This window comes from Artemia sp. Qi Xiang Cuo, chromosome 18 (assembly GCF_049724085.1).
Source record: "Artemia sp. Qi Xiang Cuo chromosome 18, ASM4972408v1, whole genome shotgun sequence".
NCBI classification, from domain to species: domain Eukaryota; kingdom Metazoa; phylum Arthropoda; class Branchiopoda; order Anostraca; family Artemiidae; genus Artemia; species Artemia sp. Qi Xiang Cuo.
Window position 1 is genome coordinate 9,374,654 of NC_142811.1, and position 14,016 is coordinate 9,388,669.

A 14,016-nucleotide genomic window follows, 5' to 3' on the forward strand; every position below is an offset into this window, starting at 1 on the left:
ATTTAGTTATTATCTGCTCAACTCCAGTATTAACTGATAAGGTGTTAAATTTTAATTGTATTGTTTTTGTGTAGGTGGTAGGTAAATGAAGTTAATAGTTTTTGTATCTTAAAGATGTTCAGGCCAGGATTTACATATAGGCCCGGGCCTAGGGGCGCACAATGCCATGGGGCATAATAAATTATCACTGAGTGTTTTTTTTTTAAACAAAAAATGCACTGATATGATTTATTGTTGAAGTGCCCGATGCACTACGCTGCAGCGCTGCCTATTCTTAGAAAAGTGAATTTAAAACAACACGGGAACTTCATGGCCACTTATAAACTGTCAGATGTCTCCCAATAATGGCAGCTCAAAGTTCAGTATCATCTCTCTTTCATTACTTTTGGCTCATCACTCATCAGTTGCCTTCTGTTCAGGGATTCCACTATCCCTGAATTTTCCCTTAAACGAATTCCCTTAACATGCCCTGAAACTTTCAAATTCATACCCTTGGCCATTCCAGATATATAGGAAATAGTCCGCTTGGTTTTTTGATGCACATAATGTCTTAGTTCAACATCAACATTTACATCAATCTTCCTAACAAAACGCCTTGAAAGTTTCAGCTGCTCTTGGGGTATTGCACAGACCCTCTTTTGAGAATCTGGATGCAAATTGTGTCTTTTGATTTAGTCTTACACTTCCCTAAACTTTCCCTAAAAGTTTCATCGTAATGTCGAATTGCATTTCTAAGATATTTCATTTATGCCATTTTGACACCCTAGGTGCACTTGAACTCTTTTGATTTAGTTCAATAGTTCTTTTAGTTCTTTTGAAATAGGGAGATAGAAGAATCAGCCAAGTCATGACTGGCAAGCTAGCTATTCCGGAATAAAGTTAAATAATGAGGCTGGCGCTCTTTAATTAATTGCCCTTTTATAAAGGCCCCAGAACAGGTGCCATTTGACAAAAATTGTTAAGAACTTTAATGATGGATGTCTTTAGGTGATGTAGAGGGATTGAGTAACTATTGGTGTCTATGGTGCTGGAAGAGATGCTGTTATAGACATGGAGGCTGCAGTGATGGAGCTGATGGCAGTGGGATTATAATAAAATTGATAGAACAAAGGAAGGCATTGTTAAATCTGGGGGCATTGTAATTGCTAGGATTCTTTGAAGAAACGCCTATTCTTTTTTTACCTCGATAAAATGGAAAAATAGGGGGTTGAAGGACGGAGGAGTGGCTTATGACTTTGATGTCAGATGAAATGCTAGCATGGAGATGGAATTCAAAACAATGGAGATGATGGTGGCGATATTGCATTGAAACTGGTGTAATGAAGGAAGATGGTACTGAATGTGGGGGTAATGTTTTTGAAAATTATTTCCTTCTGTTTATAATTCCACTGTGCAAAAATATACTAGGCCAGGAAAAACTTTTGACTAAATCAGTGAAATTGTCACTCCCTGAATGAAAATTTCAAGACGCAATTATATGATTTCATCTAGTTTTAATTATGTTGATCCAATTGACCCCAGGTGGCGGAAAGTGAAACGCCCTACAGATATGTTGGGTACCCCTAATGATTGGAGGTGCTGACCAAGGGGGGACCTATACCCTGGGGGTTCATAAATTGAAATTGGGGCACCCTCACCTGGGGGACATAAATACAGGTACAGGAGGAAGAAGGCCCCTTTGATGCAGACTGACCTGGGCCCACCAGGGTGTGGACACGTCCCGTCAGCTGCAAACCTTCTTCCAGCAATGGGTTAAATTGCATGGTGCTGCAGGACAACATCATGGGAGGATCCTCTTTAGGAGAACAACTTTGAAAGGGTGGAAGGCACACATAAGGGTGTTAACGATTCCTGCTAGAAGCAAAGAGGATTGGCTTTTCGTTGCTTCGAAAGTAAGCCAAGAAACTTCTCCTCTTTATAAATTATGATTGGACACTTAATGAGATTAAGAACTAGGGCTACTGCGTCAGGGGAAACCTAAGAAAAGATTACCGCGTCCGGGGAAACCAATGAACAACCTACCAGGTTCGAGGAAACTGACAGAAAACTACCGCATTTGGGGCAACCGAAGTATTGACGGCCAACAGTGTTGGAAACAAATCTAGAGAATATTTGACCAGTCCGTTTCAAACGTTTGATAGACCAGTTTGGGGTACACGACTTGCAACCAGAGTCGGAACATTAAACCTCCGGACACTCGCAAAACCAGGAAAGGAAGACATGCTCCTCCGCGACGTAAAGCGATACAAGTGGGACATCATTGGTCTCTTAGAGACGCATCTACCAGGTAACAGCGAAGAGCAGATAGGAGAGGTGACCCTCCTACTCTCTGACATACACATGGAATACACAGGCAAGGAGTTGGCTTTTAGCTGACAAAAACAGGAAGAAAATCTCTATCAGTGGTGTGTCTCAGAAAGATTGATGATGATCCGACTCAAAAGCAAGTTCAGCAACTTCTTTCTAGTGCAGGTTTACGCTCCTGATTCGTCAAAGTCGGAAGAGGAGTCTGAAGATTTTTACTCTCAGCTTCAGAGTCTTGTCGACACCATTCCAAAGAAAGACTTCGTTACAGTCCTTAGAGATTTCAATGTCATCTTGGGTAACGACAACAGCGGAAACGAAGATATCAGTGGAAAATTTGGAATCGGGCAGATCAACAGCAGAGGAGAGCGACTCATTGAATTTTGATGAGACAACGATCTTTTTGTGACTAACACAATGTTCAAACACCAGCGAAAGAGGAAAGTCACTTGATGGTCCCCCGATAGAAGGACTGATAAACATGATTGATTACATGCTGGTACCGAATCGGTGGAAATTCTCGTTCACAGACACAGTTACTCTCCGGTGGAGATTTTGACTGTGATCGCAGCCTCCTTATGTCATCAATTCGTCCAAGGTTAAAGGCTGTTTTCGAATTGAAGTAAAAGTCCCAAGATTCCGCATGGGAGTCCTGAAGGACCAGAAGACTAAACAAGAGTATAGAGAGCAGCTAAACGAATGACTTTTGAAGATCATGCAAGAAACAACTGTCCTATTTAGTCCAGCTGACATTGATCAGCTTGTGTTGCAAAGTAGCAGGGCAATATGTGAGACAGCCGAGATCGTTCTCGGTCGTAAATCTGCCAGAGACAAGCCATGGATTGTTGCATGAGCAACGAGAAACGAACTCTCAGAAACAAACAAGGTCAAGAAAACAAGGATTGGTTCAAGCAACTGAAACGCCAAATCGAGAAGAAAACTAACCAGGCATTTAAAGACATGATAACAAAACAGTGTCAGCAGTGCGAAGACGACTTCCAAAGAGGTAATTCACACCATATGTTCAAACGTGCTAAAGAGCTAGCAAAATCATAAGGATACAAAGTGCCTGGAACTCTTGGATAAAAATGGCGACAAAATTACCTTTCGCGCTGAAATCCGAGATCGTTGGAAAGAGCATTTCCAAGAAAAGCTAAATCACACAGTAGATTCAGATCCTGAAACCCTTCAGATGTTTTCAGCATAAATAAATGAGGAACCACCCCTACCACCCTTAAGGCCAGACAAAGAAACCGCTGTGAAATCCCTCAAATCCAATAAAACACCCGGGATAGACGCTATACAAGCAGAATTGCTCAAAGTAGAATCTGACGTTATCATCGACTGTACCATCGAAAAGTAATGGCTGTTTGGGAAACAAAACACTACCCCAAGTTCTGGTCAACATCTGTCATAGTTCCCTTGCATAAGAAAGGCTCCAAAAGCCATTGCGACAACTACGGGCCCATATCATTTACTTTCTAACCCGCTAAAATCTTCACGAAAATACTCTTAGACCGCATAAGAAACATGACAAGACATGTTATACCTGAGTATCAAGCTGGATTCCGTCAGAATAGGTCCACTATAGAACAAACATTTGTCGCTAAAAAAAAATCGTGGAACGATATTTGGAATTTGCTAATGAATTATACCAACTGTTCATCGACTTTAAGCAAGCGTTGCACCTAATCAGGCGATATGGTCTTTAGTATATCTTGGCTCACTACGAAGTTTCCTCTGATATTATTGATATTATAAGGAGTATGTACGAAAAGATGAGAAGCATGGTGCAGACTAGGGAAGGACTCACTGAAGAGTTTTCTACCTCTACAGGTGTTCTCCAAGGATGCCTCCTCTCGCCCACTCTTTTCTGCCTATTCCTAATCAGTGTGCTCGCACTTGTTCCTGATAACACGGGAATAGTCCTGGGAGGATACCTTATTAATCTACTTGCATATGCTGATGACATTATGTGTCTGAACGGAAAAATTGAGGAAATCCAAGCCAGTACAAACGCTATCGACGAAGCAGCTAGTCGGTTTGGAATGAAGATAAACGCATGCAAGACCAAGGTGATGAGAGTAACACGGAATGCGGGGACTAGTCTCCCCCCCCCACCCCCTGACCACAGTCACTATTCGGGTTGAGGAAATCGAATGGGTCGACCAATTTATTTACCTAGGAAATGTGCTGCATCCACAAGCGACTCCTCAAAAACATCAGACGACGCCTGGCTCTTGCCTCCGCATGCTTCAAGTCACTACGCTCTATCCGGAAAAATAAACACCTCCCCTTAAAACTGAAGATCTGAATTTGCCGTGCCTTGGTGGTTCCAGCTGCAACATAGGGAGCAGAGACATGGACTCCACAAAGCAATGGCAAGCACCGACTGGTGGCCTTTGAAACTAAATCGCTCTAAAAGCTCAGTTGCATTGTTTATCTTGACTAATTATCAGAGGGACAATTGCTGTTCTTGTTGGATTATCCTTAAACCCTTAGGAAGACGATCAAGCTCCAACGACTTCGATGGTTAGGACACGTTCAGCGTATGTCCCCAGCCCAACTGCCTAAATAGGCTTCGAGGGAAGAAGAAATGCCTCTCGGCCCAGGGGACGACCTCCCAAGCGCTGGTGGGAAAAATTTTCTCACCACCCCACCCAAGAACTGCTGAGGACTGCAACAAACAGGGAGGCATATTGAAAATATTGTCATGATTCCATTAGAGGAGAAGCCCCGAATCGGCCAACTCGGCCGGATGGGAGTTAAGTAAGTAAGCAAGATAATTCAGTGATAAAAAAAAAATGAGGGATTACTGTGAGTGATGAAATCGGACCCAAAGCGAATTAACTTTATAATGATTAGCATACTTAAAACGAACATAAATTACTATAATTAAGGATGTATTTTATATGTGTAACAATTAGTTTGGTTTTATTACTTCGATCTGTTTGTTGAATTGTGGAGAAAATTGAGGGTTAGATAAAACTCAGACGATAGTTTATTGCATTTTCAGTAAAGTTCATATAAATTGTTTTTCTGTTTTCATTTCTTTGGCATTGCTTGGATTTTGAATCTATCTCTTGGAAAGTTCTCATTCTTGTACAGTGTCCGATTCTTTTTTCTTTTCTTTTTTATTGATTGCACATCTGAAGCGGCGTCGGACTTAATCCTTTCTGTGGAACTGTAAATGGAATCCAGAATGTTGTGAATTCTGCGTTCTGAATTTATTTGTAATTTGTTTTTCAGAAGTTGAAGACAAAATCTCAAATTGTAACAAAGAGCTGTGTGAGGGTACAGATCTTAGATGTTCCCCTGAACAGGAAAACAATCTTTCAGCTATTCTTCCAAGATTGTCTAGAAAGATTGAACAGGACTCCTACCTGTTGAAATTTGAGTCAACTACTAGTAATGACGAAGGTATGTTTCCAAATACACAAAGCCTTCCATTTGTAAATCTATATACAATTTATATACAGTTGTGTATCTTGACTATCTTGGCGAGTTATCTGGCTTGAGTATCTTGTCCAGATAGACACCACAACTATCTCGTCAAGTTACATAGAAGGTTTGGCATTTTCATCTAAAATGCAACAATCGTATATAAGAGCACTTGGGACTGACTAATAGAGGTGAAGCATGAGGGGGGGGGAGGTCAGTAGAGGTCTTTTCAGAACTTCAACTATCAAAATATACGTGTATTCCTCAGACATTATCTCTTCTTATTCATCAGTTTTGTTTTTAAAAGTTGAAATTTTGACTTGAGAGAGTGGGTTATAAAATTGTACACGCCTTAAAAGAACAAAGAATAAAAACCCTAGATGACTTAGAATCTTTTCATGCCTAAGTAGTAAGTTGAATAAAAGTACCATGTGCACCTACGCTATAAATTAGTCTATCTCCAATACCTTGAGACCAACCTTGGGGATGAATTTGAAATTCTTAGGCAGTATTGAAGAGGCCTATTTAACTTTAAATTTTGGTTTAGAACAGGCGAGCAAAGGGAGATACTGCTGTTTTACCTCTAATTCTTTTATATGTTTGGTGGTAATATGGCGACATAAACTTTGTCTTTAATCGGCTTGAAAATTGTATTTGTAACTTTGTGGGACAGTTGAAGTCCTCTACCAAAATTTTCGTCATTTTCAACAATTATTTTTCATTAAAAGAAACAAGGTTTTTAAATAAACGTAAGCGCCAGTCACTAACACCGAAAGTCAGTGAAAATAAAGCCATATAATAAGTCAAACCTAAAAGGAGCAAAAGGTTGAAAGTGAATTCATTAATTGAAACCTGAAATGAACAGATGAACATAAATTAAAATGAATAATTGCATGAAATATACAGATAGGAGAAGCTCTCAAAGATTGGACAGACATTAATGAATTGATGAAGAAATGGGAGATGCTCTCAAGGAATGAACAGACATTAGCGAACAGAATTGATGAAGAGACATTGATAAACAGACGTTAAAATGAAAAATTGCATGAAATATAAAAATAAGAGATGTTCTCAAGGAATGAACAGACATTAATGAAAAAAATTGATGAACAGAATTATTGAACAGACATTGAAATGAATAATTGCATGAAATATAAAGATAAGAGATTCTCTGAAGGATGAATCCCAAAACATTCGGAGTACACCAGTGCTTCTCTTAAAAGTTTCATTTGATATTATTATTTTTATTTGTTTGCATGAATTAGAATCAAAAGGAAGATTTGTAATAAAAAAACCTTTCGAATTACTAATGTTAAATTAAAAGCATTATTCTAAAAAAAATTCTTTGCTGTAGTATTCCATCATGGTTATGATTCTCTTTTAATGGCTAATGGTTGGACAATAAAAAAACAAACCGTTCAAAACGTATATGTTTTTCAGCAAAGTGCAAACTGACGCTCAAGTTTTCTAGAACACCCGAGGGTAGTTATACTCTCATTTTAAAACTTGGTTAGTCTTGTGATTTGATTTTACTGTCGTTTTATTGATTATGTTAGCACACAGAAAACACGCTACTCAAAAAAGAAAAAATTATTTTCTGATATTCAGTTAAAAGTAAAGAGCCATATAAAAAATTTTAGTGAGCAGGAATCAAGTTATATGGCAAATAAAACTTACTATAACCAAAAATTGGTATGATTGAATAACTGAAGCCTCAACTTTGAAATGACTATTCAACTCAAACATAAAAATTCCTGATACTAATATGGATGGATAGGTGAAACTAAAAATGAACAGAGATTAAAATGAATAATTGAGTCAGTCATTAAATAAACATAATTAAGACCAAAATGATCAACAACTAATGCTTGGTTGTCTTATAAAAGCTCTGCCGATAGACATGTTTCCCTAAAGGCTGAGAAAGGCTTATTTCCATGACGTTGCAAATTTCGACCTGTAATATTTACTTGCTATCAGACGAGTAGTTATGCTCCTAACTGTTTGTTTTTCATTTAAAGTTGTATCTGTTATCTGCTGTTTATTCTTCATCTTTCCCGTTCTTCTTTTTCTTCAAAAACTGTTGCCACTTTGGGATCATTGATTCCTTTTTGGGATCTTATCTCTTGAGCAAATTGGATTGATGATATTCTTTGTTTTAGGACCTTGTATTCTTTGTTTTAAGCCACAGCCCCTGCAACCTTTCTTAAATCAAATTAAATTGGAGTATGCTCCAATAATGAATTGATGGTGCGGAGAGGGATGTTGTTGAATGGGGTGGAGGCATTATTATTATTGATTGAAAAATACATTATACAGAAATAACACTGCAAACAGCGGAGAAAAACGAAGCAATATAAAAACTTAATATCAAATAATCGCACACTATGCAAGCATAAACAATAAATAATAACTAAATTATAAATACATCATATACAAACTTAGAACTTTTACCTGCACATTACGCATTAGAAGTGGGTACCAAGGAATGTCGACTTTTTTTTTATTTAATTTTTCATCGTTTTTCGAAACAACCCCAGATCTAGCGAAAATATGATGTGGGGTACCGGCCCCATAGACCCCTGATTACTGGCTGATGAATTATATATATGTCAATAATCATAAATTGATTGGTAGCGTCCCACATTTCAATTTTTCTACTGAAGAATTAAAACGTTCAATTGTCATTAAAATTTTGGACAAAATTTTGATATTTAGTCAAAAATTTTCGATGAAGAGTAGTTTTGTTGGACAAGTTTTTGATACTTTTACTACAGAATTCCGGGCGGACGGAAAGGTGTATTGTTATTTCAAACGGGCTCCAGGTTAATGTGAAGAAGACAACAGTGATGCGCTTCAATCCTCTGAAAAGAGATGTTGCTCGCCCCGACCCCTGGTACCCTACCACGTCGACTGCAGTTGCCCTTGGTGTGACATCCAGCGATGATTGTTTGTTTGGACCACACGTCACGATTCTTGGGACAAAGGGCAACTATGCGCTGCGATCCCTAACCTCACTGCGTCGATTAGGGTTTTCTATAAAGCAATTACTGCCCGCGTACACGCCCTCTGCTTGAATATGCGTGCCCAATTTGGGAGCCTCAAATGCATAACATCGACCACTTTAATGATAAACTTGAGACAGTGCAAAAACGAGCCCTAAAAATCATTCTAGGAATCAAATATGTTACTTATGATTCAGGCCTCACGGCTCTACCAATCCCAACACATCAAGAACAAAGGTGTAAGCTGATGTACAACTTTGGGCACTCCGTTCATTCGAGTGATAAACACCGATCCCTACTACCCCCCGCCGCCACAGTCAACAGAAACACGCCGCATGAATAAGCTGGCATCAGTACGCTGCAGGACAAATCGTTTCAGCAATTCATTCGTTCTTTTTTTTACTAGTGTTATTAATCTTACTTAGTGTATATATATATATATATATATATATATATATATATATATATATATATATATATATATATATATATATATATATATATATATATATATATATATATATATATATATATATATATATATATATATATATATTGTTGTAAAGGGTAGCGTAATTTAGTTGTGGCTTCAGCTGTAACTACGACAGCTATTTTTATTAAATGAATCTTGAATCTTTATTATTCGTACAGATGAAAATTCTGCGTGACTTATGATACTCTACACGCCTACAGGCATCGCGACCTCTATAACGGGGTTCTCTGATGTTCAAATGCACTGTGTACCAAGGTTTAACTACACTGAAACATTGTTCAAAAATACGAATTGAAATATTACCATTGAAAATCACTGAAAACAAAACTCCTTATAGTGCTTGCCATCCCTCCCCTCCTTGAAACATCTTTTATCCGAAGGTTCAAAGAGAGTTAGGATGTTTAGGCATTAAAATACACTCTTTAAGGCATCTGCCCCTCACGCACAAATTGGCCCTTCGTTCCTCCTTCACAATAGCTGATGTGCAATTACACATCACTCTTTATAATTTTATGAAACGTGAAGCAAATCAGTTTAGCAGTGTAATAAATTACTTTGCTGTGTGTGTATTATAAAAATGGTTGACTATCTATTTCTCTCACTAAAGGAAACTTCAGATTACCTTGACAGCTTTTAATTTGATATCTCTAATTCTTAAAACAGCAGAACAAAACAGAAATAAAAACCCTGAAAAAGAACCAACACTTAACATTCCACAATACTATTCATTTCACTCTCGTTGCATTCTTATCACAATCATTTCACAATTAATTCCAATCCTTGATACCTTGCTAAGATTATACTTTAATTTTTCAAAATTATTTTCTTATGGACTAACTAACATTATTTCAAACTTTTTAACATACTAATTTAATAACACTCTATTCAATTCAAATACCTTTTCTAATCCAAAATCTCTGCTAAATAATATTCAAAATCCTCATACCGGTTAATTCATAAATATCCGCATAAAAAGAATCACAGGCTGCTATGAGATACTACGACAAACTGATGCTTTTCAATGGCCAATATTGACTGGCTTAAGTTCAACACTGAATGCACGCCATTAATTCATTATAAATACAACACTTAAGACGGTAATGGAATAATGCGAAATGATAAGACAAATAAATATTAAAATGGGCACAGATATAACAGTGGGCATAGACTCTGTTGTGATTCTGCCTTTCCATTTTTCATTTGAATATTATGAATATATGAGCTGCGGAAGTATTCGTGACTATGATATTGTAGAATATTTGTTGTTTTGTTGTTTTTGCATTCCTGCCGGTTTTCGTGTTTTCATATGATTTGTCGACTCCGAAGTCCGAATTTGGCCCTTTGTGGGCTTGCGATAGTGTTTTTTTTTTATTAATAAATATATTATCTTACTATCTTTGCATTGTTTGCATAGGCTCTTTTGTGACCTTGCCTTTCCATTTTTGATTCGAGTAATATGAAAATATATGGGCTGCAGAAGGTTTGTGACTATGACACTAAACTGCAATGAAAATGGAAGAAGAAAGGGGCATTAGGTTGAATTCGGTTCTGATTTAGGGCGTAGTTTTTTTTTATGTTGCTCCTTCTCTGTTTATGATTTGACAAAGGTCGTCCCCCAGGATTTTTTTTCGGAGGCGGTTTTACTCAACGATTTTTTTTTTCAGTTACACAGAAAAAAACTCAAAAAACACATACAAAATTTTTTTATAGCCATTTTTGTTACTTGTTTACGAGTCAAAAAACATTTCGGGGGGGGGGGGGGGTTCAAACCCCCATGACCCCCCTCTAGGTACAACCTTGGATTCAACTGACCTAAAATTACACTTTGGCGTGCAAACATTTGCCCGTCATCAATTAATTCGTCGTTAGTAATTTCATCAAACTCTCAATTAAATCCAAAGTGCCATGGATTCTGGATTTGAATATGAATTTAACTGTAATTTACTTTCAGAAGCTCAAGGAAAAATCCCAATTGATAGCGAGCAACTTTTTGAAGGTGCAAATCCTAGTTTGTCACCTAAACAGGAAAAAGATTTTGCAGCTATATCTCTAAAGATAGAGCACGATTCCATCCTAATGAAGCTTGAGGCAGCTATTAGTGGCAACAAAGGTATGTTTTCAATAATTTAGAGTCTTTTATAATCAAATTTATATACTTCTCTGCCCTACCCCAACTGCTTGCTGTTAAATTGTATACGTACTAAGAACATCAATATGAAAACATTTTTTGCCACTTGGTTTCATCTTAGGTCTATCCATACCTGAAAACCATGATTTTCTATGATTTTTCTTTTGTTTATTATAAAATGTTTAAGGTCAGAATTCGTGTGGAAAAGAGTTTCACCAGTGTTTCCTAACCGAACTGTGAAAAACAATGTGCGGAAACTAAGTCCCTGAATTTGGCAATACTTCTTCGCACTTAAAAATTCAGAGATGTTGCAGAAACTTACAAATATATCATTTAAGGACATGTATTGAGTTTTGCATAATGCAAAATTTATATTTATACTCCATTAAACTATCTAAAGGGTGATATCTGTTGGTATTTGTTACCCTTGAATTTGTCATGTCTTTATTTCTTTCGTTGGTTTCTGAAATGAAACAATAAATTTACTATTTGTACTTTATGTGATACAAGTAAAATTAAAAGGGGTGCTTTTGGAATAGATAATTGGAAGGGATAAATATGGAAAAATAAGATAATTAGTCTTTCCAAAAAAATGCTCTTATAGTCAAAAAGTAATAATTTGAAGCGTTGATTAATTTTAGTAATAAGCAAGTTAATACACTTTTTCCGATTTCTATTTGTTAGCAAGATGATATTTTTACCCAGTTTACTGCCAAATAATGGCTGTGTTTTCCTTCTGCTACTGCAATTGGGAAAGCTACACTTTCTAGAGCTCCATGATGTTATATTTTTTTGGTAATTTTCTGATAATTTTTAACACACGCTCTTTATTTTTAAAAGGCGGGCGCTTGTGTAAATGAAAAATTGAAGTCTTTTTTGTTAAAAATTTATTTACGTGTTTTTTCAAATTTTTTACAGCGAATATGATTGTGCAAGTTTCCAGTTAACCAATTTAAAGAATTATATTTCATTTTTGATGTCCTTGGTATTTCAATACCTGAGATTAGCAAAATTAAACGGGCGTTTTAATTCTTTTCTATAGTAACAAGCGATTAAAGAGAATGAATGCCTTTTAAAAAATAACGAATGGTAGAAGATTAGCTTGAATGAATTCGAAACTAAGTTTGATTCGAGAATGAAATAACATAGTTGTGAATATTTTTTCTTTTTTTTTATTAAATTGATCGAAATTTTTTGGGATTTTCAGCCCTTGTGTCGAAGGTTAAGCATTCTCATCAAATATGCAAGCATACGTTGGAGTATTCGTGACTGAACAATAGAGGTGGAATGGGAGAGAGAGGGGCAGGGGTGAATCTCCAGCATTTTTATTGGGGGGCAACAGGGCTCCATATGTGGATAGTCAAAGGGCATGGGATGTATAATATTTTTTCTCCACATTATTTGGGGGGGGGGCAACTGCCACCCCCAAACGACGCTCCTGGAGAGGTGACAATAGACTATCAACTGAATTTGTAAGTGGAAACTTCCTTCTATACATGCATATCCAACTTAGAAAGGTACAAAGCCCCCCCCCCGCTCCTCAATCCCTAAGTCATTGTTTAATTCAACTGCCCTGTCAATGTGCCCTTATAATTTCAACGTAATACTCTTATCACTTCATGATGTATCGTAGGTATGCCCTTTTGACAGCCTTGGATGCAGATAATGTGTTTTGACTTAGTTAAACATCCCCAATAATATGCCCCAAAAGTTCCAACATAAAACCCTTAGCATTTCTCGTATATTGCATAGACTTGATACAAGTAGTGTTTTGGTTGTCTTACACCCCAGCTCAAATTTTTCTGGATTAATACCCTATTCCGTTTCAGATATATTTCGTCTATACCTTTTTACAACCTCGATGTACTTAAACTCTTTTGATTTAGTTCAAAAGGGGCAGTAGAGATAGCAGTTCCATTCGCAATTGTAGTAGTAGTCGCAAATCGCATTATTACAAGAAATAGTAATAGCAGCCCTGGAAGCTTAAATTTAACATCTTTGACCGTTTCTAAGGTTCTAATTATGCGTCCTGTTAGAAACAGGCAGGGACATTGTGTGCCTTTATTTAGTTCAACACCCCCCCCCCTCCATTGTGCCCTGAAATTTTCACCTTAATATCTTTAGTCAGTCCAGAGATATTGGAAACGTGCTCTTATGACAACCTGGATACACATTTTTTATTTTGGCTTGGTTCAATATCCACTCAACAAACCCTCAAACTTTAAAACTAATACCCTTAGCCATTCCAGAGGTATTGAAAATAATCCCTTTTGAAGACTTTTGATGCACATAATGCCTTTGTTCAACATCAACAGTTACTTTAATCTTCCTAACAAAATGCCCTGAAAATCCTAACGTAATACCCTTAGCTGGTCTTGGGGTATTGCACAGACCATCTTTTATAAATCTGGATGCAAATTGTGTCTTTTCATTTAGTTTTACACTCCCCTACACTTCACTGGAAAGTTTTAACCTGATGCTGAATTCTGTTTCTGGGATATTGCATTTAAGTCGTTTTGACACCCTGAGTGCAGTTGAACTCTTTTGATTTAGTTCTATAGTAGTAGCTATAGTAGCTGTAGCGGTAGAAGTAGCAACAATAGCAATATGAATAGTAGTAGATGCAGTCGTTGTCGCAAGTAGTTACA

The 14,016-nt window shown here is 37.1% G+C and overlaps 1 protein-coding gene across 2 annotated transcripts in view; it reads left to right on the top strand.

Moving 5' to 3' along the window:
• Positions 1-14,016, top strand: part of LOC148941183 (uncharacterized) — a 34,609-nt gene that overhangs the window by 12,068 nt on the left and 8,525 nt on the right. The window contains exons 2-3 of one of the 2 annotated variants that reach the window (XM_089103953.1): positions 5,554-5,724; positions 11,192-11,350. In XM_089103953.1, coding sequence (XP_088960079.1) covers positions 11,317-11,350 — 34 coding nt within the window. In that variant the 5' untranslated portion in view covers positions 5,554-5,724; positions 11,192-11,316. The remainder of the gene's footprint in view (positions 1-5,553; positions 5,725-11,191; positions 11,351-14,016) is intronic. The other variant, XM_089103954.1, reaches the window with a different exon arrangement.